This window comes from Cervus elaphus, chromosome 19, assembly GCF_910594005.1.
Source record: "Cervus elaphus chromosome 19, mCerEla1.1, whole genome shotgun sequence".
In the NCBI taxonomy this organism is placed as follows: domain Eukaryota; kingdom Metazoa; phylum Chordata; class Mammalia; order Artiodactyla; family Cervidae; genus Cervus; species Cervus elaphus.
The window spans coordinates 86,776,892-86,804,315 of NC_057833.1; the positions used below are offsets into that span (position 1 = coordinate 86,776,892).

The 27,424-nt window shown below is 38.9% G+C and overlaps 1 protein-coding gene across 23 annotated transcripts in view; it reads right to left on the minus strand.

Annotated features, from left to right (window-relative positions):
• The window catches only part of CEP70 (centrosomal protein 70), a 240,464-nt gene that overhangs the window by 8,143 nt on the left and 204,897 nt on the right, over positions 1-27,424 (minus strand). For 22 of the 23 annotated variants that reach the window (XM_043874140.1, XM_043874133.1, XM_043874132.1 and 19 more), the window contains 5 exons: positions 20,459-20,543; positions 20,275-20,363; positions 18,725-18,799; positions 9,865-9,970; positions 864-1,034 (listed from right to left, as the gene is read on the minus strand). In XM_043874140.1, the coding sequence (XP_043730075.1) occupies positions 864-1,034; positions 9,865-9,970; positions 18,725-18,799; positions 20,275-20,363; positions 20,459-20,543 (526 nt within the window). The remainder of the gene's footprint in view (positions 1-863; positions 1,035-9,864; positions 9,971-18,724; positions 18,800-20,274; positions 20,364-20,458; positions 20,544-27,424) is intronic. The other variant, XM_043874154.1, reaches the window with a different exon arrangement.

Sequence of the window (27,424 nt, forward strand, 5' to 3'; positions counted from 1 at the left end):
CACCCCACTCCAGTACTCTTGCCTAGAGAATTCCAGGGACGGGGGTGCCTGGTGGGCTGCTGTCTATGGGGTCGCACAGAGTCGGGCACGACTGAAGCGACTTAGTAGCAGCAGCAGCAGCATTTGCTAAGAAGGAGGAAGAGTATGACATTTTGATAGTTTTTTAAAAATTAGCAATTCAAGGCAACACATTCAGTGTCAAATAAATGTACTAAACAACTAGTACCACCAGAATTTGAAAAAGTCTGGAAGTCACAACACAATGACACTTTCATTAACCAACATTTCATCAATAAGGTACAATTATAAAGAAAAAAACTATGGTAAAAGCATACCAAATATAAAACTTTGATTGAGAATGAAACTATATAAAGCCCACAGACTCCGATATATTTTCTTTTTTTTTTTTTTTTTTTTTTTTTTTTTTCTCTTCTTTTTTTTCAGCTTTTTTTTTTCTTCTGTTTTTTTTCTGGAGTGGGTTGCCATTTCCTTCTCCAGGGGATCTTCCCAACCCAGGGATCAAACGCAGGTCTCCCGCATTGCAGGCAGACGCTTTACCCTCTGAACCACCAGGGAATGCCACATACCACGAACACATTATAAATACACCCCCCCAAACCCCCCGCAAACACCCCACAAACACCCCCACAAACACCCCACAAACCCCCACAAACCCCCACAAACACCCCACAAACACTCTACAAACACCCCACAAACACAGTAACTTCCCACTTGTGAAGGTGTCAACTACAGTCGGCGCTTGCCAAGAGCACTTGCCAGCGACTGACCGACAACAGTGTTTGCCATCTGCCTCTGTGGAGCGATATATTTTCAAATCATGTAAAGAGTATTCAACCACATACCTTTAAGGAAGCCAGTTGATCTGCCCACATTTCTATTATAGGAACAAGATGCTCAAATCCACAATCCTGAATAAGATCTCTATTAAAATGTTGGGCTGTTCCTTTGCTCTGTTTATATATTATTACTGGAGCTCTTGGATTATGAATAATTGAATTGATGCTACTCAATACCTTTAAAAAAGATGGCATTTTTAGTTGTAAAGTTTATCACAGTCCTATCAGAGTGATCTATGTTAGAGTGCTTGTGTATCAATGCAACATCATTTTCTGAGTTAGAGATTCACTGGACAGGATTCACCAAGACAAGTGTCTTTCAAAGGGCTGTACAGAATGAGTGAAAAATGCTGTTTACTTCTTTCCCCATAGAAAGCTACAGGTCTCCTGAGAATTTGATTTCTGATGTTTATTTATAAGTAGTTGTTTGGCTTAGAACGTACATTTCAATGTTTTGATTCTATTACATTTAAACTCTACTTTGAATACCATTTTAATGGAAAAAATAATTCCCCTTTCATTAAATTACTAATAAGCACAGGAATATAGTCTTTATTCTCCCTCTCCCTCACACCAGAAATTAAGAAGGGCAGCAGAACAGGGAGAGCAGGGAGCTGATCTCCAGAAGATCACAGCACAACCCCATTCCATGAGGGTGATGGTGAACCAAGGAGAATTACATATATGGCTAGCAGTGTGTATCCATACCTTGCAGATTGTTTGCAAAAATTACTGCAATTTTTCTCTTTCTTTGTGCTCTCACCTTTGCAATATGACACTGCAGGTTCTCCCATCAAGAAATAGAGTCTATTTTCTACTCCGTGAATCTATGGCAACCTTGGGCCTTGCTCTGGTAGACAGAAAAGGAAATAAAGGCGTACCAGTTTGGTGTCCAAGACTCAAGGGGCCTTGATTATTTCTGCTGTCTCCTATTGAGCTCTTCTGCCCTGTGGAAGTGAAGTTGCTCAGTCGTGTGTGACTCTTTGCGACCCCATGGACTGTAGCATAACAGGTTCCTCCATCCGTGGAATTTTCCAGGCAAGAATATTGGAGTGGGTTGCCATTTCCACCTCCAGGGGATCTTCCTGACCTGGGGATCGAACCCAGGTCTCCCGCATTGCAGACAGACACCTTACCCTCTGAGCTACCAGGGAAGCCCCTTGGACAGAGGAGCATGGCAGGCTACAGTCCATGGGGTAGCAAAGAGTTGGACACTACTGAGCGACTAAGATGATGATGCCCTGTGGAAGAGCCCAGGCTAAATGGTGAATGATAAAAGACACATGGCCCAGTCAACCCAATCACCCTGATATCCATTCAACCCCAGAGCCACGTAGCTGACTTGTACCTGATAGCAGGTGCACGAAGGAGCCCAGCTGAGAACTGCTCAGCTGTTCAAGCACAGTAATACTAAAAGGGTTGTTATTTTAAGTCATTAAGTTTTAGGAGGGTTGTTTACACAGCAAAAAATAAAGTGATAAAGACAAAGATGGACTAGAATAAGGAAAGGAAGCAGCAACAAGAGAAGTTTGCCTTTTTACTTTATGGTAGGTAAGAATATACCCTGTGACCAAGGACACTGGAAGACAGTCAAGCTTTGCTTTCATGGAAAAAAGAAAAAAAGTACATGTAGCCGGAGGCCTTTAAGGGAGTGTCAGCTGAACAAGAGAAGGAGAGGCATTCATAAGAGGTCAATTGGAAAAAATGACACACACACACATTCTATGATAGAGAAAAACAGGCAGTATTTGGTCATCAGCCACACAAAGGGCACCAGTGCTAGATTACACCAGCACCAGTCAAGAAAGATTCTACTCTTTCGCTTTCTATTCTCACTCAACATCCACCCTCACTGCCAACGTGGAAGAAGCCAGATACAGCAGAGGACTAGGAGAGAAGGGGACCAATGAAATAATGAAACAGATCACAATCCCTTGCCACACTGCTTATTTGGAGAAGTACAGGGCAGGCACAAAATAAAGTAAGCATTAAGCAGAAGCTTTGAACTGGATGAGAGACTGAAATTTTGATGGAGATTTAAATAACTTTTTCTCCCAATTTTTCATCAAGAAAATTTTGATGAAATTTCCTTAAATGAAAATAAAGAGACTATGAACAATAAATACTATTTATATAGTCAGGGTTCACCAGAAACAGAATGAACAGGATGTGTACTCATGTGTGCATATGTACGTGTATTTGTTAATTATAAAGAACTGATTCACTCTATTATAGGAGTGACAAATCCTGAGATCTACAGTTAGCAATGCTGGAGACCCAGAAGAGCCCATGATACAGTTCCAGTCTGAATTCCCACAGGCTTGAGACCCAGGAAGAGCCAATGTTTCAGTTCAACATTTGAAGGCAGGAAAAAAAAAAGTTGATGTCCCAGCTCAAAAGCAGTCAGGCAGGCAGAAAGTTCCCTCTTCCTTAGTCTTTTTGTTCTACTCAGGCCTTCAAATGATTTGATGAGACTCACCCACTGTAGAGAAGGCAATCTACTTTGCCCCAGTCTACCATTGCAAATGATAATTTCACCCAGAAACACCTTGTAGACACAACTAGGACAGTATCTGACCAGATTATCTGGGCACCCTCTAGCCTAGTCAAGTTGACACATAAAATTAACCATCACAAGTTCACCCCTTGTCAACTTGACACCCATACACTTTGCTTTAGGCACTCAGTCATGTCCAACTCTTTGAGACTCCATAGACTGTAGCCCACCAGGCTCCTGTGTTCATGAAATTCTCCAGGCAAGAATATTGCAGTGGGTGGCCATTCCCTTCTCCAGGGTATCTTCCCAACCCAGGGATTGAACCCGGTCTCCTGCATCACTGGCAGATTCTTTTACCATCTGAGCCACCAGGTTTGTCTTGAAGTGAAGTGAAACTTGCTCAGTCGTGTCCAACTCTTGGCGACTGTATAGTCCATGGAATTCTCCAGGCCAGAATACTGGAGTGGGTAGTCTTTCCCCTCTCTAGGGGATCTTCCCAAACCAGAGATTGAACCCAGATCTCCCACACTGCAGGCAGATTCTTTACCAGCAGCTGAGCCACAAAGGAAGCTCAAGAATACTTGAGTAGGTTTGCCTATCCCTTCTCCAGTGGATCTTCCCGACCCAGGAATCGAACCAGGGTCTCCTGCATTGCAGGTGAATTCTTTACCAGCTGAGCTATCAGGTTTGCCTTAAACCATACTTAATCTCCAAATACACACAATAACAAATGAGATCATGGATTACCTAACATGATATAACTATGCTGTATACAATCAAAGATGCACTAAAACCCCTTTGTCAGAAAAGGAGGTGAAGTCCTAAAGTGATGATTACTCTTCTCCTTGATGCGTTTTCTAAACCCAGCTTGTACATCTGGAAGTTGTCGGTTCACGTACTGCTGAAGCCTAGCTTGAAGGATTTTGAGCATAACCTGATTAGCATGGGAAGTGAGTGCAACTGTCCGGTGGTTTGAACATTCTTTAGTACTGCCCTTCTGGTAACCAGGATGAAGACTGACCTTTTCTAGTCCTGTGGCCACTGCTGAGTTTTCCGAATTTGTTGACATTTTGAGTGCAACACTTTAACAGCATCACCGTTTAGGATTTTAAATAGCTCTGCTGGAATGCCATCACCTCCACTAGCTTTACTGGCAGCAGTGCTTTCTAAGGTCCACTTGACTTCACACTCCAGGATGTCTGGCGCTGACTGAGTGACCACACCATTGTGGTTATCTGGGTCATAAAGATCTTTTTCGTAAAGTTCTTCTGTGTATTCTTGCCATTGCTTTTGCTTCTATTAGGTCTTTATTGTTTCTATCCTTTATTGTGCCCATCCGTCCATGAAATCTTCCTGCTATATCTCCAATTTTCTTGAAGAGATCTCTAGTCTTTCCCCTTCTGTCGTTTTCTTCTATTTCTCTGCATTGTTCATCGATATCCTGATAACTTGATATCCTATAATTTAAAAACAATGATATAGGACTTCCCTGGTGGTGCAGTGGTTAAGAATCCACCTGCCAATGCAGGGGACACAGGTTCAATTCCTGGTCCAGGAAGATTCCACATGCCACAGGGAAACCAAGTCCACATGCCACAACTACTGAGCCTGTGCTCTAGAACCTGCGTGGTGCAACCCCTGAAGCCCTCGCACCTAGAATCTGTGCTCCACAACAAGAGAAGCCACCGCAATGAGAAGCCCATTTACCACAACTAGAGAGTAGCCCCCACTCACTGCAACTAGAGAAAGCCCGGGTGCATCAACAAAGACACAGCACAGTCAACAGTCAAAAATAAATAAATGAATAAATAAATATGTAACCATTAAAAAAACCTATGATATAAAATTCAGTTCAGTTCAGTCACTCAGTCGTGTCTGACTCTTTGCCACCCCATGGACTGCAGCAAGCACGTCAGGTTTCCCTGTCCATCACCAACTCCCAGAGTTTACTCAAACTCATGTTCATCAAGTTGGTGATGCCATTCAACCATCTTATCCTCTATTGTCCCCTTCTCCTCCTGCCTTCAATCTTTGCCAGCATCAGGGTCTCTTCAAAGGAGTCAGTTCTTCACATCAGGTGGCCAAAGTATTGGAGTTTCAGCTTCAGCATCAGTCCTTCCAATGAATATTCAGGACTGATTGCCTTTAGGATGGACTGGTTGGATCTCCTTGCATTCCAAGGGACTCTCAAGAGTCTTCTCCAACACCACAGTTCAAAAGCATCAATTCTTCAGCACTCAGCTTTCTTTATAGTCCAACTCTCACATCCATACATGACTACTAGAAAAACCATACCTTTGACTAGCTGGACCTTTGTCAGCAAAGTAATGTCTCTGCTTTTTAATATGCTGTCTAGATTGGTCAAAGCTTTTCTTCCAAGGAACACGTGTCTTAATTTCAAGGCTGCAGTCACTATCTGCAGTGATTTTGGAGCCCAAGAAAATAAAGGCTGTCACTGTTTCCCCATGACGTGATGGGACCGGATACTACGATCTCAGTTTTCTGAATGTTGAGCTTTAAGCCAACTTTTTCACTCTCCTCTTTCACTTTCATCAAGAGGCTCTTTAGTTCTTCTTCGCTTTCTGCCATGAGTGTGGTGTCATCTGCATATCCGAGGTTATTGATATTTCTTCCGGCAATCTTGATTCCAGCTTGTGCTTCATCCAGCCCAGCATTTCACATGATGTACACTGCATATAAGTTAAATAAGCAAGGTGACAATATACAGCCTTGACGTACTCCTTTCCCAATTTGCAACTAGTCTGTTGTTCCATGTCCAGTTCTAACTGTTGCTTCTTGACCTGCATACAGGTTTCTCAGGAGGCAGGTCAAGTGGTCTAGTATTCCCATCTCTTTAAGAATTTTTCAATTTGTTACGATCCACACAGTCAATAGGCTTTGGCATAGTCAATAAAGCAGAAATAGATGTTTTTCTGGAACTCTGTTGCTTTTTTGATGATCCAGCAGATGTTGGCAATTTGATCTCTGGTTCCTCTGCCTTTTCTAAAACCAGCTTGAACATCTGGAATTTCACGGTTCACATATTGCTGAAGCCTGGCTTGGAGAATTTTAAGCATTACTTTGCTAGCATGTGAGATGAGTGCAATTGTGCGGTAATTTGAGTATTCTTTGGCATTGCTTTTCTTTGGGATTGGAATGAAAACTGACCTTTTCCAGTTCTGTGGCCACTGCTGAGTTTCCCAAATTTGCTGGATACTCAAATATGACATAAAAGCATTATGCAAGAGAATAAGAGCAAGAAGAAAAAAAAAACACTTGCCATGTGTGTATTTACAAATATATACACAGAAAAACATAAATATATATTTACACACACAAATATATGAACATATACATAACAAAAGAAGAAATACACAAGACAAGTACAAGCCTCATTTCTGTTGTCATCATATGGTCACAGCTGGTATTTATCACTACTTTCTTCCATTACCTATTATTTATTACATCTGCCTTCAACAAGTACCTCAGATGCTCCTGGTTCTTTACTTGCTGGTGTAATTCAAATCTTCATTTCTGAAAGGTCTGGACCAGGCTGTTGGGAGTTTTCCATTGACCTTTATCACAAGGCACGGCAACACTAAATGATGCCCTAAGGGATCTCTTGTATTCTAGACACTCTTCCTTTCCTTCCTTGTGGTGCAGTAGTACACTGCTCATCGTTCTGCCCAGTGGGAGGATTTCTCTTCACTACTTGCCTTCAGGGATGCCCCAGATAGGAGCTGTAGTGCTGCAGCTGTGTACTTTAATGTGGTGCCTACATATCACACAAAGCCATCCCCTTGAAGCCATAGGTGCAGGCAGGGAGAGAGAAGGTGGTGCAGCAAGAATGGGAAACCATGGGCATTTGGGCCACTTCTTCATGTAATTTATTGTGCCTTTAGGGTCTGCTCAGGCCCAATTTCATATGCATCACTTTCATTCAATGATGGAGTGCTGCTGTGCTCATCCAACTTTATGGCTGGTGGGTCAAATAACAACCAGTTCATGATGGGCAATTCAGGTTACATGGTAGGTTGGTGGCCCACTGTTAAGTCTTCTGTCTCTACTCAGACCCAGTAAAAGGCCAAGAGCTATTTCTTAAGAGGAAAGTAGTTGTTTGCAAAGAATGACAGGATTTTTCTCCAGAACTCTAAGGATCTGACTTGCGACTCACCTACAGGGGCCACCAGGGGCTCCAAGCAGCATCCCTGTCTGCCAGGACAGTCTAAGCCCCCATGGACCTCCAGGGTCCTGTGGCCCAAATGGCAGAGCAGCCTGCACAGCAGCCTGGACCGATGCAGAGCCTCCTCTTGTTCTGAGCCACACTCAAAACTAGCACCTTTTCAGATCACTCAGTAAATGCGGCGGGAGGAACACATCACAGGAGGAATATGCTACCTCCAAAATGCAAAGAGACCCACTGGGTGCTGTGCCACGTTTTTGGTTGTTAGAGGGGCCCAAGGAACAACTTATCCTTTACCTTACACATGATATTTTGACATGCCCACACCACTTGAGCCCTAGAAGTTTCACTACGGTAGAAGGTCCCTGCATTTTTGTTAAGATTTATTTCCCATCCTTTAACATGCAAATACCAACAATCTGCCACTTCTTGCTCAGTAGGTCTAATCAGCATACTATCATCAATGTAATGGGCCAGTGTAATATCTTATAGAAGGGAAAAGTGATCAAGATCCCTGTGAACTAAATTATAACATAGGGGCTGATACACCCTGAGGTGTATAACATGGAGAGCTGATATACCCCTGAGGTATGACAGTGAAGGTATATTACTAGCTTTGACAGTTTAAGCAAACCACTTGTGGTGGTCCTTATTAACAGGTATAGAGAAAAAAGATTTTCTCCTCTCATTCATAAGTATCCTCAGACGAATCCAGAATAACGTTTGACCAAATATGTGGACACCCTGTGGCCCAGTCACAAATACCCATATAAACTGAGATTCAATAACTGTTAACATTTTACCATATTTTCTCAGCTTGGTGTTCTGTGATTACCTAGATGGGTGGGGTGGTGGTGGGGGGTGGTAGGAGGGAGGTCCAAGAGGGAAGGGATGCATGTATATATATAGCTGATTCCTTTCATTATACAGCAGAAACCAATGCAACATTGTGAAACAATTATACTACCAAAAAACCCCCACAGTTTTCACAAAGGTGCCTGGACATAATATCAACACACAGATGTACAAAGAACCAGCAACAATCAATTAAAAAATATAACGGAAAAAGGGCCCCAATTAATAATAGCAATAAAAGTTATAAGATAACTAGATAACCTAGGAAACAGAACAAAATATATGCAAGAGCTAAACTTAAAAAGATATAAAGCTTTATTAAAAGGCACAAAGGAAGACCAAATAAAATTAGAGACATATTTCTGAGTGAGATGATTCAAAACTATAAATGTGGTATTTTTCCAAATATTAACCTAAAAAGTTAATTCAATCTCAGCTGTCTCAGTGGGATCTGTTTTTGAGTTGACATTGTTCATATAGAACAAATGTGCTAAAAATATATACAAGAAAAAAATTTAAAAGAATACCCCAGAAGGTATCAGAGCTGACTATAAAACTACAGAAATTTGTATAGAAATGAGACACTACAGAGTCTAGAAATAAATCTATGCATCTAAGGGAATATGGTAGAGGATAAACATTTCAATTTCAATAAAGCAGAGAAAGAATGGTCTACAAGAAACTGCAAACTCAAATGCCTACAGAAGCCAAGAAAGAGCACAGACAAGTGAAGCAAGGATGGCACGGTACTGGGCTGACTGAGGAGCACATGGCCACGCATGACAGGGACCAGGCCTAATCCTGCGCTGGGAACCACCGTGCAGGAATTTGTGGCCAGATCCTTTGACTTTTTAAGAGAAAGTAGAAATAAGGACTTATATAAAATCTCTTAATCAAAAAAATTAGTAATTAATTCAAAGTTTAAAAAAAACCTGTAAGGGCCCAATAAAATATGAATGCAGGCCCAGCTCAGTCAGTTAACTACCAGGCTTAACCGCTCATTTGCTCAGTAATAGATGGTCTATACATCAAGTAAGGTTAGATCACTATATCATACCACAAAGAAAATTAAGTTTCAGGTGGACAAAACATACAAATTTTTCAAAAGTATAACAACAACCTTAAGAAGTAGATTTACTTATATAGTAAGAGTATCAACAACAGCAAAAACAAAAAGATAGAAAAGGAAAACAAGAGAAATGGCTTAGCAGGGAGAGTAAAGAAAAGGATTATGGTATCTATTAAAATCTTGTCAGGTTTTTACTGCCCTACTTTGAACTAGGCCAAAGTCTCTTTTCAAGGGACAAGTCTAAGTCAAGGTACCAACTTCTAGCAATTAGGTATGTCATGGCAAGACAAGACACACTAAGCACATGCAAATAAAGGATACAAGTATTCCTTACTGATGATTTATTATACTGTGATTCTTAACCAAGGTTCACTGTAAACACCAGTCTTTTTGTCAGCAATACCTGGAAGTATCTCTGGTCAATCAGAGCCTGTTGCTGGTTATCTTTGCTGGGCTCATCTTTTCCCTCTTTGTCCTCAGCCTTTTTTTGACTGATAATATTCTGTAATCTAAGGGGGAAAAAAAATTAAGATAATACATACACTTTACTAAACAGTGGATTAAGATGACGAAATGAGCCAATGATCCAGCTACCCTCCCGTTAACTCCGTCATTTTACATATGTGTATGTGCATGCATACACATGCATATAATCATATATACATTTTTAATTTAAGCCATATTGTCACTAGAAAACGAGAAGACCCTCTCAGTAGACACAATATAGAAGGAATCCCTGAAAACAAAAGGAATTAGACTGATGATGAAAAGTTATAACCATTCCCCAACACTTACAAAGAACAGAATAGGAAAGAACTACAATAAAGAATGAAAACAACTTCCAAGGTGCTCCAAGTTTGATGTTGTAAGGGCATCAATAAACAGTGGGTAGGGCAAACAGTTTGGGCACTGCAACAGCAAGAACTAGAGAGCTTGGTCCTTCCTTCTTCATATTCCACTGGTGCCAAAGAGAAGACAACAGTGAAACCTGCTAATCAAGAAGGCATGAAAACTCAAGAGACCACTGTCCCAGGTGGCTAAGAACTCTAAGGGAGAGTCTCTGTCCAAAAAGCTAAAAACATATGAGTGTATCCACTTAGAGATATCCAAATAGCTCTAAAAGTCAAGCATAGTAGACATTTCTCCCCCACCACCTGCCTTAGAAAAAAGTCTCTTATTAAACCCACTTCAAATTAAACATCTTAAATCTGAGTATGCCTATCAGTTTCCTGTGGAACCGTGACCCATTAAACTGATTCCATGACTCACTCATTAATAAGCCTGACTTGCTGTTCGTAAAATATTTTCCTACTAAAAAACAATAGCTTTCCCATTGTTTTTTGCTTTGTGAACTAAATCTAATCTCCATGTGTTAGCATTTGAACTTCGTACTGTCAGTCCTAATCCAATATTCCTCCTGACTCCTTTCTTAAGTCATCTCTTATTACCACACTATAATTATCTCCTCCACTCACATGTATTCCCCTTGATATTCACTCAACTATTTTTCTGTGCTCTCTGGAGGACATATGTCCAAAACAAAATAAACAGAATTAACTCTAGATAAAAAGTCAACCTCTTTCCTCTAGTAGACACAAAGACCTCCCAATCTATTTTTCACTTGTTTTGTTGTTCAGTTGCTCAGCTGTGTCTGATTCTTTGTGACTCCATGAACTGCAGCATGCCACACTTCCCTGTCCTTCACAAGCTCCTGGAGTTTGCTCATACTCGTGTCCACTGAATCAGTGATACCATCCCACCATCTCATCTTCTGCCGTCCCCTTCTCCTCCTGCTTCAATCTTGCCCAGCATCAGGGTCTTTTCTAATGGGTCGGCTCTTCATGTCAGGTGGCCAAAGTATTGGAGCTTTAGCTTCAGCATCAGTCCTTCCAATAAATATTCAGGACTGATTTCCTTTAAGATTGACTGGTTTGATCTGCTTGCAGTCCAAGGGACTCTCAAGAGTCTCCTCCAGCACCACAGTTCAAAAGCATCAATTTTTTGGCGTTTAGCCTTTTTTAGGGTCCAACTCTCACATCCATACATGACTATTGAAAAAAGCATAGCTTTGCTAGATAGACCTTTGACAGCAAAGTGATGTCTCTGCTTTTTAATACACTGTCTAGGATTGTCATAGCTTTTCTTCCAAGGAGCAAGCGTCTTAATTTCATGGTTGAAGTCACCGTTGGCAGTGATTTTGGAGCCCAAGAAAATAAAATCTGTTACTGTTTCCATTTCTCCCCCATCTATTTGCCATGAAGTGATGGGACCGGATGCCATGATCTTCATGTTTTTAATGCTGGGTTTTAAGCCAGCTTTTTCACTCTCCTCTGTCACCTTCATCAAGAGGCTCTTAAGTTTCTCTTCACTTTTTGCCATTAGGGTAGCGTCATCTGCATACCTGAGGTTATTGATATTTCTCCCGGCAATCCTGATTCCAGCTTTAGCTTCATCCAGTCCAGCATTTCACATGATGTACTCTGCATATAAGTTATATAAGCGGAGTGACAATATACAGCCCTGACATATTCCTTTCCCAATTTGGAACCACTCTGTTCCATGTCCAGTTCTAACTGTTGTTTCTTGACCTGCCTATAGGTTTCTCCAGAGGCAGGTAAGGTATATTCCTCTCTCTTTAAGAATTTTCCACAGTTCGTTGTGATCCGCACAAAGGCTTTGGTGTAGTGAATAAAGCAGAAGTAGATGTTTTTCTGGAACTCTCCTGCTTTTTCAATGATCCAACGGATGTTGGCAATTTGATCTCTAGTTCCTCTGTCTTATCTAAATCCAGCTTGTACATCTGGCAGTTCTCAGTTCATATACTGTTGAAGCCCAGTTTGAAGGATTTTGAGTATTACCTTGCTAGCATGTGAAATGAGCACAGTTGTGTGGTAGTTTGAACATTCTTTGGCATTGCCCTTCTTTAGGATTGGAATGAAAACTGGCCTTTTCCAGTCCTGTGGTCACTGCTGAGTTTCCAAATTTGCTCGCACACTGAGTGCAGCACTTTAACAGCATTATCTTTTAAGCTTTGAAATAACTCAGCTCGAATTCCACCCCCTCCACTTCCTTTGTTCGTAGCAATGCTTCCTAAGGCCCACTTGACTTCACACTCCAAGATGTTTGGCTGTAGGTGAGTAGTCACACCACCGTGGTTATCCAGATCATTAAGATCTTTTTTGTATAGTTTCCATTTGACTTCTCATCTATTTACCATATTAATATACTTGACAGTTTTGCCTAAAAGCAGTGCCAAAAGCATACTGTCTAGAAAACAAAAGTAACACAGAAAAGCCAATAGCACTCTAAGAGGACTACAAGTAAACAGACATATCTGAATTTACATATTAACCTTGCATTCAGGTGAAAAAGTTTAACTTCTCAACAAACTGTTTACAAGTGTGATTAACATTATACTATGGATATACAACATTTTAGTTGCCAGGACAGTAACCTAAACGTGTCATTGAATGTAATAGCTACAGTCACTCTGGGAAATGAAATGTGACTCAACTAGGTAAATTAAGAGATACCCTTAATTTAATAACAATGACAACATATCTGGGAGCCTGGTGGTGATAATAACTAGTATTTATTGAGAACCTTCTCTCTGAAGGTACTCTTCGAAGCACTTCACATGTATTAATGTATTTAATCCCACTGTTTTTCTATATTTACAGAAGTTAAGGATTAGTAAAATCTAGGAACTTATGGGAAACTGACCTTTGGTTCAGCTAGTCTCACAGTAAATATTTGCCATAGCGTAATACTTCTGAAAACCTTTGTATTTGGCAAAATCACACATGTGAAAATAGCGGTCAGGAGAAAATTGTTAGAAATCAGAGTATTTAAAAACTGATGCAACTATGTAACTAGACAACTAACAAAAAATAATAATTGGTGCCTCGAGATAAGTTAAACAGCTCAAGTATGTCTTGAGGTTATCTCCAATATTACAAAATCCATAGCCAACAGAACAGGAATGTTGGCTTGAGGATGCCAAGACTACGAAGATGGAAGTTGAGCTCCTGGCCAAAGAAGCCAAGGTTAAAACAGGTGGGGAAAGAAGTACAACTTGCTTTCAGCCTTCAGTCTGTCTAATGCTGGGGTTCAGGGAGGGAGCCTTGGGTACAGGTTCTCATTTTAAATTGTCTTAAAACAGAGCTGAAAGGGCAGGTGCCCACATACTAGCAAAGCTTTCCCCTTTCCAAAGTCTATACTATTCTCCTTTTACCATGGGGGGGGGGGGGGAAATCACATGAAAACAATGCAACTACTATGTTAATCTAATACTTTCCAATTGCATTTGACTTAGTTGGTGTTTTAGGAACCTGTGTTTGAGCAGACTATGCTTCACTTAGAAATATTCCAGGATTGTTTTGTAGTCTCCAAAGTGGTGAGCAGAACCTGAAGGCCATAAAAATCCCCGAAAATGGCTAAGGAATTCTTCACATACTTAGCAGATACTCATTCCGCATAGCCAGCAGCAATAGATATGTTTCTCTGCGGAGTCTGGGAAATCCAGAAAACTGTCCTTCCAACTTAAAAACACTGCTATCTCCTGTTTTCGATAGCCATCCCTCTAAGTTTCCATGTGCAGACACTTTATAGCTTTTAACTGTGTCTGCTGAAGCCTTTTCATAATCTCATGGTGACTCCCATTCTGGAATCCTATTTGGGAGATGGGTGGGGAGCCCTAACTGAAACACCTTTTCACTCTGACTCAGGTATGTTTCCGTATCATGCCCTCTCCCTAGCCTATGAAGCCATAGGAGTCATCTGTGCACCATATCACTGACTGACACTTGCTGGGTGCCATTTCCTGGGGAAAAATGGGACACTGAGAAACCAGCCCTTTTCTCTCTGGCCTCTTGTTTATATTATTGAAGTAAGTGAATAAAGCCTTGATGATTAATTTGCTTGGCTTATTCTAACTGACCACCTCAACTTCTGCAAGCTCAACACGTGGGTGGTAAGATTCTGATTTTATTTCCTTCTAACAAAATATAAATACCACTGAAAAAATTAAATAGAATTAGTGTAGTACCTTTGGCTATCTTGCAATGGCAGATCCATTTGATTACTTCCTAGCAACAGAACTTCATAACCAACTTGCTTATAATATTAGCTCAAACAAGCTTTCACATGTTAAATTAATATCATTTGATACTGAAGATTGATTAGCTGAAAAGTAAATACAGATCTAAAGAAAAAATTTAATTTTCTCTGGTTATAAAATGGAAAGAGACTTTCCCCTGCTTTTCTTGTAGCGTTTCCTTTAGAAAACCTGTAGTTGTAAATCCTTTCTAAGTTTGCAGATTCTGTTAAAATTTAAATAAGCCTCCTCTTAAAATTAGCAGTGTCTTGGGAGCCTTAGAACCATCTCTTTGAAATAAGGACATCAAGGAAGAGGGTGCCTTGTCTCCTTTTCCCTATTGAAGCTTAGCCTAGGATCCTGGCTCTAAGTTGTAACTTCCCCCTTGTCACAAGATATAATTAAAGGGTGAGATTTCCTTCTGTCTTTGCAATCTCTATAGCATACTGCGTTTAATGCACATCGCAGTCTGGCTCAATATTTATTCCAACTGTTATATAAAACTGTTTCTTTTTTTCCCTACACATGTAGAGAATATTCACTGGGTTGACAGATTTTTATTTCTAATTATTTCCTTAACATTAGTAGTTCTTTGAAAAAAATTCTACCTCTGCCCCTGCAAAAACTAAAAATTTGAAGTTTTACATTAAAAAATTTTTTTTTTTCATTGGGTTTTTGTTTGGTTTTAATTATTATTAGTGTGAGTTTGACAGTTCAAATGCTTAGGTGTCGGTCTGATTTCTTTCCAAGTTCTTCCACATGCCACCTGTGCAGTATGGGCAAGTTATCTAACATTCTTAATTCTGTTTCACATCTAGATACTATAGAAGTTTAAATTCCAAATATAAATTTCTAAAAACACAAATCATTTCTTCAAAATTCAACGAAAAATATAGCTAGGATTGGTTCTAAATCACAATTTCAAAGTCTAATAATGAAAAGTCACTCTAAAAATCACAGCACAAATCAACAACAAAAATATACATACAGTAAATTCTCATTATTCATGGCAGTTATATACAATAAAGTTACTGTATACACTGAATTAGTGAGGACTGAACCACTCTCCTAGGGGAAATATAGGATCAGGTTCTTGCATGCCTCCCTGGTCACATTTTTCTCAACTGATGAGTATATAACCTTGTTTTATGTGTGTTAATGTTTAAAGACATCTTTTTTAATAATGTTGTTTCATTAACATTGGACTCATAGCTAACAGCACCATAACTTCTGTCTAAATGAAGTTTCTCTAACACATATATATTCTCTGTAAGGTACATCACAGCCTTCTTATGAATAGAATACTAGATTGTACTTCAACACCATGCTTGGGACCATCTTGGAGAAATCACCAATAAAAAGCAAAGAATGGAAAACTATAAGTGGCATGTGACAACAGAAACAATGACTGTTTACATCATGAAAGCGGAAATGCGGGGAGAGTATCATCTTGTTGAATAACTGAAAATGTGTATACTGGGCATGTCCATGAATAACTGTGCAAGTGTCACCACTACTTATTTGAGAATTAAAAAGAAATTATAGCAGGTAGGCAAATTCACAAATATGCAATCTGCAAATAATGAGGAATGACTAAGTATCTCTATGAATATATGTGTAAGCATTTATGTGTATGTATGTTCACTGATACACTGAAGTCAATAAAAGTCCATTGAAGGGGATCAAGACATGCCACTCCAAAATATGCCATTTTAAGGGAGCTCCTGGTGGCCTAGTGGATTCCAGGCTTTCACTGCCTTGCCCCAGGTTCAATCCCTGGTCAGGGAACTGAGACCCCACAAGCAACATGGTGTGGCCAAAACAAAAACAAAACATGTCATTTTGACGTAAGAAATGTTTTAAACAGAAGGAATTTGAGAATTGATACGTACAGGAAGAACTCTCTGACCTCCCCCCTTTTCCCTGAAGCAGACCAGGAGATCCTCATGTGAGGGTACCCTCAAGGAGGGTAACAAGCTGCCCTCCTTGTACCCCAGGACAAATAAGCATCTTCGTCTCTGAAGAATGGAAATCCAAACTTTCCCCAGTTTATTACCCTCAGCTTATACCCTCTTGTACTATTACATTTTCCAACTTTCCACTCACTCTTCATCAAACCTAGTATTAAAATGCTCAGGCTTAACTGTTTCTTCAAGTCTTCCTTTCTTCTCAGGTCAGGTAAAACTTACATTAAATAAAGTTATACTTTTTTCATGTTAATCTGTGTCAGTTTAATTTTCAGGCCCAGCCAGAGACCCTAAGAAGGTTGTGAAGCTTTCCTCCTCTACACTTTCTCCTCTGACTTTTTGTCCACCTTACATATTCCTCTTCTCAGCTGCTCCTTAACCAATTTTCCTATCTCAGTTAATGTTCCAACAACTACTTCGTTATTCAGGACTAAAAATCAGTCCTGATTAAGTTTATCTTTTTGAGTCTTAATCTTTTCCCCCTCAACTGCCTATACCCCTAATCCATCATCAATCCATCACCAAGTCTGATCACCAAGTTCTACCTCCAATATTCCAAACACTTCTTACCACCTCCACTCCTGCCACTTTTGACCATGTCACCACCACCTCTTGTCCAAACTTGTGCAATAGCAACCCTCACACTATTTTACCTTTGGTACTTACACTATATGGGCTCCCCTGTTGGCTCAGATGGTAAAGAATCTGCCTGTAATACAGGAGACCTAGGTTCAATCCCTGGGTCAGGAAGATCCCCCGGAGAAGGGAATGGCTACCCACTCCAGCATTCTTGCCTGGAAAACCCCCATAGACAAAGGAGCCTGGTGGGCTACAGTCCATGGGGTCACAAAGAGTTGGCCACAACTGAGCGACTAACACATTTTCACCTATACTATATCAAAATTGTCTTATTTTTTTTATTGCCCTTTACATAAGCTTCATGAGAACAGGAACCTTTCTTTTTGGTTTATCACTGTAATTTCAGTATCTAGAATGCCAAACAGATAGGAAGAGGTGCTGCTGCTGCTGCTGCTAACTCGCTTCAGTCGTGTCCCATTCTGTGCGACCCATTAGACGGCAGCCCACCAGGCTCCCCCCGTCCCTGGGATTCTCCAGGCAAGAACATTGGAGTGGGTTGCCATTTCCTTCTCCAATGCCTGAAAGTGAAAACTGAAAGGGAAGTCGCTCAGTCGTGTCCGACTCCTAGCGACCCCATGGACCGTAGCCTACCAGGCTCCTCCGTCCATGGGATTTTCCAGGCAAGAGTGCTGGAGTGGGGGGTGCCATTGCCTTCTCCAAGGAAGAGGTACTATAAGTACCTAAAATGTTAAGCAATAGTAGGAAGGGAAAAAATATTAATTGAATGAATGAAAGCAACCTTTCTGAACCTCCCATTTCTCTTTTATTTTTTAGTTTTCCTTCCCTACTATCTTAACTCAATATGTAATTCCTGGATGGCCAGAATACTTGCCTTTCACTGTGGCATGTCTTACCATAAAGAAAAAGGAAATGCAGCTGTCACTGAAAACTGAATCAACATAGGCTAATATAACTGATTTAATACAGCTAATGCATATATTAACTCATATCATTTTTAAAATATTTCATCCCCATGCTCACCACACTACTTCAAGTCCCATTCCCTTGAATCAAAGAGTAGACATAGCATCTTCAGAAAATACTATCACTATTTGAGGACCAACTTGCTGAAATTCCTGTATGTGCTTTTCAAAGTCATAAAAGAGAAGTGGTGGATATGAATGGCTCACTGCATTCATTCTGATACTTTAAGTTTTAAAATATGATAAGGCTATGTATTATTCAGGTCATCACTACCACCAACAAAAATTTGGGCCTTGTCACCTCTAATTTCAATGATTCTCTTACAATTTCTCCATGACTTCCAAAGTCAACTAATTAAAATCTTTGCCTTTTATATCAGACAATTACCTTTTCCGTGTTCTTATTTAAAATGAATGTATAGCCAAATCCATTACAGTAGAAACATTTTAAACTGTGGAACCAGAAATATCCCTTTTAAAAGTCTTCTCCACACGCCCTGCCCCCCTCCCCCACCAGGTTGCCCATCAACCTGGTAATTTTAAGCCACAGCCACTATGAGGTAAGTTGACAGGTTAATAAAAATAAATAATAAGATATAAAATCCTAACAAATTTGTAACTATGGTAAAATATAATTACTTGACGTTTTTCTTAAGGGCTTTCTCCAGTTTCTTCACTTGTTGTTTATAAAGTCTTAATTCATGCTGTGTAGGCCTGTAGAAAATAAATCATGTTGAACACATTCAATTTATTTAATAAAACTATAAATATATTTAATAATAATAAAGTATACTCTATTACTTGTCACAAATATGCTTAAAAATTCTTAAATACTTCATAACTGCTAATGAGGTATTTATTGGCCACTGGATTTCTTCTGCGCATCCCCTATTCAAAACTTTCTACCCACTTTTATTGTTATTAACCTATTACTTGCTTTAATAGTGAATTATCTCAAATGCACAAACAAGAATAGAGTAAAACAAATAGTGGTGTGTCCATGCCTCAACCTTTATCAAAGATGAGTAGTAAACTGTTTAAAATCTTTTAACTAAAACCTTATACAGATACTTCAAACTCCGTGTCCCTAATTATAGCCATTGCTCTCTCCTTCCCATACCACGGGCTTCCCTGGTGGTTCAGCTGGTAAAGAATCCATCTGCAATGCAGGAGACCCCAGTTCGACTCCTGCGTTGGGAAGATCCACTGAAGAAGGGATAGGCTACCCATTCCAGTATTCTAGGGCTTCCCTTGTGGCTTAGATGGTAAAGAATCTGCCTGTAATGAGGGAGACTTGGGTTTGATCCCTAGTTTGGAAAGAGCCCCTGGAGAAGGGAACGGCTACCCACTCCAGCATTCTGGTCTGGAGAATTCCATGGACTGTATAGTCCATGAGGTCACAAAGAGTCAGACACGACTGAGCAACTTTCACTTTCACTTCCCATACCACAGGTAACCACTAGCCCAAATTCATTGTTCATTATTCCCAAGCATGTTTTACAAATTTTCCCCTCATATTTATATAACCATAAATTTACACATTACTATGTGGCAGGCTTTTAAGCCTTACAGAAATGGTTTTTATTGTAGGTATCAGTTTCCTCTCCATTGAAGTATAAGCTTTACAGGAACAAGATATTTGGTTTTTTTTGTTATATATGATATCAGAACTTAGGACCATGTCTAACTTACAATAGGTATCCAACAATATTTAATGAACGAAAAAAGTCTCAACAGTGTACATTCATTATTACTTTCTGTCAACATGTAGAGTGCCTTCCTTCTGTGGTAATATGCTTGTATATAAATAAACCTTTCTGTTGTATGCCATTTAAACTTTAAAACTTTTCTCCCTTCCCACAACACATGTATATGATGAAATAAGACATTCTAAAGTAATTTGGAAAAAAATTAAAAATAGTTTGTGAAAGGGAAACCTACTGGCATAGGCTAAATCTATTCTGAGTTCCTAGCCAGTTTAATCTTCTTCCTATTTTCTCATTCCCCTTGCTTACATATTTATTTTTGTTCTTTCTATCATATGAGAGACTAATGATGAAAATGAGTATACAAATATGAGGTCCCCAACATTAGTTTTAGAGTAAAGGGGATAGGATGACTGATTTAACATTCAAAATCCCACTATTTGCTTAAATAAACATTAAATAAAAATGACAAGTTTCTCTCACCTGGCTTCCAAATCTTTTTGAAGATTCAGCTTTTCACTTAAAAGTACATCTATCTTAGATTTTGATTCCTTGAGTTGATTCTGTAATGACTGCAACATAGTTAATAAACAGTTAACTTTCCTAAGAGATTAATTATTATTTTACTTTATTAAAAAGCATTTATCAATCAGATAGTCCCCCATACCATTAGAAGGCCGTTGTAAGTTGGTGAAGCACTCAGGCTTCTATAATCTTCTTCTTCTGACTGACTTTCATCTTCTTTATATTGTCTATGAAAAAATAAATGTAGTATTTATGAAAAAATTATCTCCAAAGGAAAAAAAAAATTTAGCTAACAAAAATTAAATCAATACAATAAGGGCTTGATAACCTCAACATAAACTAAAACTTAAACCAAATTTCCTACTTATTCTTACAGAAAATTGTAATAGAACATACTACTTACTAACTAGTACTACAGTATACATTTGTTCACTAATGCCTTAACTGGAATTTAAGATCCATGCAAACCAGAAGTTTGTCTGTCTTGCTCACCACTGTATCTCACTGCCCAGAATAGGGGGCTTAAGGAGGAGTAGAAAAACACTTGTTGAATGAACAAAGAATATTGTTTTCTCCTTCCAGTACTTTTAGATCACAAAAAACTATATCAAAAAATACTGAGTGTAAGTGGACAAGGCCACAAATTTAGTGGCCCTGATTAAGTCTTGACACCTTCATTAACGAGTTGTATTATTTGGGTAAGTCAGTCTCTCAGAATTTTTCTTCTCATCTGTAGAACAGAGATAATTTCTATCACATCTACCTCACAAAATTGGTTTTAAAAGTAAATAAAAGACATCAAAACATTGTGTGAGCTACAAAGTACTATCAAATCAATATTAATGTTTTTTAAAACTGATAACATTAATACTGGGCTGTCCGAGACAGTAAACACTAGGTACATACAGGCAATGAGCGCTTGAAATATGGCTAGTACAACTGAAGAACTAGACTTTTATTTCATTTTAATTAAAATTTTAAAGGTGAAGCAGTGTAAAATATTCTTCTGTTAAACACAACTTTATTGTTCAGGACTATCTTCCACTTTGATGCATCATGTTAAGGTATTAATGTTGCAGCCTGGATTGTACACTGTGTGCGTGTGTGGTTTGTAGTACTGTATATTAATACAAACTCACCACCAGTCTAGTCAGGATCAATGGATTGATTCAATCAGAATGATACCAATATAACACTGTTTATTCTGATACTATATTTATGGAGATACCTATATAAATCATAATTGATAATTGATATATTTATTATTTTAATTATAAGAACTAAGGCTTTTAGTTTAAAAATTATGGACAGATTCTTTAAAAAATCAAGTGGAGATAACATCTAAGACAGTAAAATAACTGAAACAGTAAACAAAAGAGACTGAAAGAATGTGTCATAAATTTCCTAATGAATGCTACATAATTTACTGCAGAACAAATTGGAAAAGCTGTTGGTTCAGAAGAGATGAAAGAAAAATAAAAAACAGATAAACAGGACTTTAAGAAAAGCAAAACACTTCTGAGCTTCAAAGGACATCATCCAGGGGAAAAAAAAAAGAAAATTTACACAATAGGGTAAAATATTTGCAAACCTGATAAAGAACTTGTATCCAGAATTAACAAATAACTCATAATTTGACAAAAAGACAAAAACCTCCATTTAAAAATGGGCAAAGGACATCAGTAGGCATTTCCCCAAAACAAGATAAGCAAATAGACAGTAAACATATATAAGACACTAATCATTAGTCCTTTGAGATATCACTTTAGGATATTCATAAAGTTGTATCACTATCTCCACAATCAATTTTATTTATATTCTGGCCATGCCATGCAGCACGTGGGATTTTAGTTCCCCAACCAGGGACCAAATCCATGCACCCTATATTGGAAGCAGGGAGTCTTAACCACTGGAGCACCAGGGAAGTCCCTCCACAATCAATTTTAGAACATGTTTATCACCCATGGAGAAACACCATCCCATCAGCAATTACTTTCCATTTACTCTCTACCCTGAGTCCCTACTCCACTACAATCCAATTCCTAGGCAACTACTCATCTATTTTCTTTTTTTCTATGAATTGCATATTCTGGACATTTCATGTAAATGGAATTGCATATTTTGTGATGTTGGGTTGCAGCAAAAGAGGGGCTCAGGGCACAGAGTGACTGCTAATGGGTATGGCGTTTTCTGTTTCTCAGTGGATGATGCCCATGTTCTAAAACTGATAGCAGAGATGGTGACACAATTTGTGAATATTCTAAAACTACTCAATCATATACTTTAAAATGGTGAATTTTATGGCATGTTGAGTTATTCTCAATAAAGTTGTTATTTTTAAAAGTCGTTAAATAAAAAATGTTTTAGGAGAATAAAGTAGATAACGATAGGAAAGTATTTTCAGCAAATACATAATAGATACATCAAGAAATTTCCTCTCAACAGTCAAGAGAATCAAAATCAAAATTAACCACACAAAAAAAAACTTCTAAAGTAAGTTTTAGCAAAATCTGAGCTTATAACTTTAGCCAGCAACAAACCATTTTGAGGTCTTACACAAAAATAGAAACTATTCTTACATGAAATAAATTATTTTCTATGAAAATTTTGCTGCAAAATTATGAGAAAATAACTAAAACATTTTTATAAAAAAAAGGAAAGATCTTCACTTAAGCCCACAAACAACTGCCTGGAGAATTCAAGACCTTTCTTATAATACCAAAGAGCAACTGATTTAATTTAAAAATTACATTTATTTTTAGATGAATCAAATGCTCAATTAACACTGTGGGGATGTTCTGTCATCAGAGGACCTCCAGATTTATTAAGAAATGTTGACAACTGGAGGCTTTAAAAAAAAATCTGACTTATGGCACATCTTTGAATTTTTTTACATATCTATCACAGAATTTCACCAAGACATGAAACAACCTTTTTCATTTTTCCACAACAGAATGTAGCTCTGTAACATCAGAAATTTAGATTTACTAGGATTTTTAAAAGACTGACATTTTTCATTGCTTTGCTATACTGTATAAGACATATTGGAAATCCATCAGTTTTTTGAAACAGACTGTGAATGTCATGAATTCAGTTGTTAAAATTATACAGGACATGTATAAATGCAAAATTATATATGTGGTTTTCATGACATTTCTATTCAAGACAGCTGTACTAACCGTTCTCTCAGACCTTCTAAAACATGCTAGTCTTTAATAAATGACCATGACCAAATAAGGATACTGGGTAGCTTCTATATAAAAAGTACTCAGATAGATGTATGGAGAAGGAAACGGCAACCCACTCCAGTAATCTTGCCTGGATAACCCCATGGACAGAGGAGCCTGGCTGGCTACAGTCCATGGGGTCGCCAAGAGTTGGACACGACTCAGCCACTAAACAACAAGATAGATGTATTATATAAACTATTTCAATTTATTAGGTGAGGAATATTTAGAGAAGTTATTTAAATTTGCTCAAAGTCTCTCAAATAGTAAGCAGTACTGATGAGACTCAAACTGAAATCTCTCTGGCTTCAAAGCGTGTGTATTCAGATCATTCCCTATATACACTCGAAAATACCTGCCATTATGGCTATCTTTTTCTCTCAAGAGAAACCTAACACATATATATAGTAGAGGAGACCAATTTTAAATTTATGCAGACCTAAAAGGAAATGAGCTTCAGTAAAGAATCCTCACTTTATTTTCCTAGAATCCTTTATTTAGCATTGACAGATTTTGTGGTTTTCTTGAAGTAAAAACATAATAATTTTAAACGTCCACAATTCTCATTTGGACATGGGATCCCCACAGCCAAATTCCTCCCACCCTTTCTTGAATGGCTTCCAGAAGCCCCAGGAGGGACCCAGTGTTGAACAGTATGCTTCTCGGGGGTACAGAGAAAGAACAAAACTAGAGAAATCTTGTATTTTATTTTCTTTCCTAATCCGAATCATGTTCAACCAGAGGTGAACCTCAAAGTTACCTGCTTCCATTTCGCAACACCACTTAAAAATTTTCTATCTAAAGAGAAGGATGGAATTAGACAAGGAGACTTCACTTTACTAATTCATTATAGAGCTATTTTCCCTGTGGTAACTTTTCAAATGTCTCCAACATCTCAGAAGAAACTCAATCTGAGTCTAGTAGTTGTTATTCCTATGTTACTTTTCTTGGTTCTTTAATCCTATCTACCAAGCCAAGGAAATACTAATAGAAAAAGCTAGCAATATATTCCATGTAATGTATGTTGATATATTAACACTGGGTAAAGAAAAATAGGTAAAGTAAGAGCTGAGAACCTATCATTTTAAAACTTACTTTTCCTCTGTTTCAGAAATTGTAGCATGTTTGCAGTTTTCTAAGACTTCCAACTGCTTAATACTTGCATTCAAATTTCTGCTGCCTAGAGTGCGGCTACCTCTACTTTCCCAGAGTTTTCTCATGTATGGAGGAAGAAAGGAAAACCAGTCCATAGTATCCAGAAACTGTCTTTCACAAGCTCTCTGGAGGCCTTCTCAAGCCTGTGCCCTAAAGTAGAAGGTCCAGATGGTGTGCCATAGGTGTGCTGTGCCAAGATACTACAAATATGCCAAGCACTCAAGACAACTGGCCAGAGTTCTTGAGCCAATTACCCCAGTGTGGCATACAAACATCACTTTCTGTGTTTCATGATGAGAAAAACTTTGGACAACACTGCCCTTTAAAAAAGGGTGTTAAGCAGAGTGCTTCTACCTCTGCAAGAGGCCATGTCCCATCTGTCTTCTTCTTTTGTCTTGCTCCCTGAGCTCTACAGGTATATACATCCTTCTCCCGTGCCTCCTTTATCCCACTTAGACCTCCAAACATAACCCATCTTCCTTCATTTTCTCTTCTCTTTCACTTCTTTCAAGTAATACAATACTTGTCAGTTAATTCTTACACCCTCTTTTTATAGTTCGCCTGCTTCTTCAGGTGATACTAATATCCTGCTGCTGCTAAGTTGCTTCAGTTGTGTCCAACTCTGTGCGACCCCTTAGACGGCAGCTCACCAGGTTCCGCCGTCCCTGGGATTCTCCAGGCAAGAACACTGGAGTGGGTTGCCATTTCCTTCTCCAATGCATAAAAGTGAAAAGTGAAAGTGAAGTCGCTCAGTCATGTCTGACTCTTCACGACCCCATGGACTGCAGCCCACCAGGCTCCTCTGCCCATGGGATTTTCCAGGCAAGAGTACTGGAGTGGGTTACCATTGCCTTCTCCGAATATCCTACTAGTACCTCTCAAAATCCACCTTGAAGTTGCTACAATCTATCAAGTTATTTACTCTTAGAAAATAAGAGACTGTTAAGTTTTGTTCATTCAATGAACTATGAAAAACCCTCTCCTTAGGACAGACTCTTCATCACTGCAAAGTATAAATGACTTCTACTTTTTCATCTGTGAGAATATTGTGTATAACACAGTCCCTATTTTCTTCCTGTATCTTTTCTCCCTTTAGAGCTGACTCATTTGAAAAGACCCTGATGCTGGGAAAGATTGAGGGCAGGAGAAGGGGACAACAGAGGATGAGATGGTTGGATGGCATCTCCAACTCAATGGACATGGGTTTGGGTGGACTCTGGGAGCTGGTGATGGACAGGGAGGTCTGGCGTGCTGTGGTTCATGGGGTTGCAAACAGTCGGACACGACTGAGCGACTGAATTGAACTGAACTGAACTGGGAGACATTCAATCCAAGTATCTGACCTAGGCATAATTTGTACAAGCCAAAGTACTTCACTTTAGTTAGTCCAATGATGTTGGGATTGTTAAGCAAAAAAGTAATTCTTTTCCCTCAAGATTTCATTCCTCAATCCCAGATGTTCACTATAAACTCATGACAACCAAATTCAACAACACCTGCAACAGCCTCAGTCCTTTTATTATTTTTAGTTAGAGGACCCCAGTTTACATAACTTCAGAGGCAATCTCTCACACCACATTCTACCTGAGACATTTCAAAGATGGCTACACTAAATCTTCTCTACTCTGACTTCAAATCCCAAATGCTCTCTTCATCAACTAGATTGGGGGTCAGCAATCTGCTGCCTGTGGGCCACAGCCAGCAGGTTTTTTTTTCATTAATGTTTTATGGAAAATGGACATGTCAATTCATTTACTTACTGTCTGTGGCTGGTTTCATGCTGTAACAGAGTTGAGCAGTTGTGAGAGACTATACAGATTAAAACGCCTAAAATACAGTCTGGCCCTTTACAGGAAAAAAGTCATCCAACTCCTGAATCTACATTAGAATTTATTAAAGATATAGAGTAAAGGTTGCAGATAATATTCAGTCTGGACCATATAATATTTTTAAGAGAACTCAGTTTTAATTGCAAACATTAAAAATCTGCTTTCATTTATAAACCTAACCTTCTAACTTCTCAAAAAAGCAGATTTAGCCATTGGGCTCCCATTACTGCATGGCATCAACTGGCTAGAGTATATAATAAATGGCCTCTTAAGACAGCTCTCCAGTTTGGCACAGTTCTCACCTAACCTGCTTTACTCATTTTTGATTTTCTGTGAGCATACCAATCTATAACCTCTCAAGCTATGAAATTCTTAATTTTGCGTCTCTTTACTCTGACATACTGTGATTGTTCATTTTAGTGTGAACTTGGGAGACTATGGTGCCCTGCTATTTGGTTAAACACCAGTCTAAACACTGCCATGAGGTTATTTTTTAAATGTGACAAACATTTAAATCAATAGACTTTGAATAAAGCAGATTACCCTTCACAATGTGGGTGCATGCATGCATGCCGAGTCGCTTCAGTCATGTCCAACTCTGTGAGCCCTGTGCAATTAGTTAAAGACCTTAGAAGGAAAGACTGAAACCTCCAAGAAGAGAGGTATTCTGCCTCCAGATTGCCTTCAGCCTCAACACTGCAACATCAACTCTTCCCTGGGTCTCCAGCTTGCATGCCAGCCTCACAGATTTCAGACTTGCCAGCTTCACAATCACATGAACCTATTTCTTTAAGACAATTCACTCTCTGTATATAAGTGTACATTCTACTGGTTCTGTTTCTTGCTAGAACCATAATATACATACTTACAACTCCATCACCCAGGTTTTCTGTATCA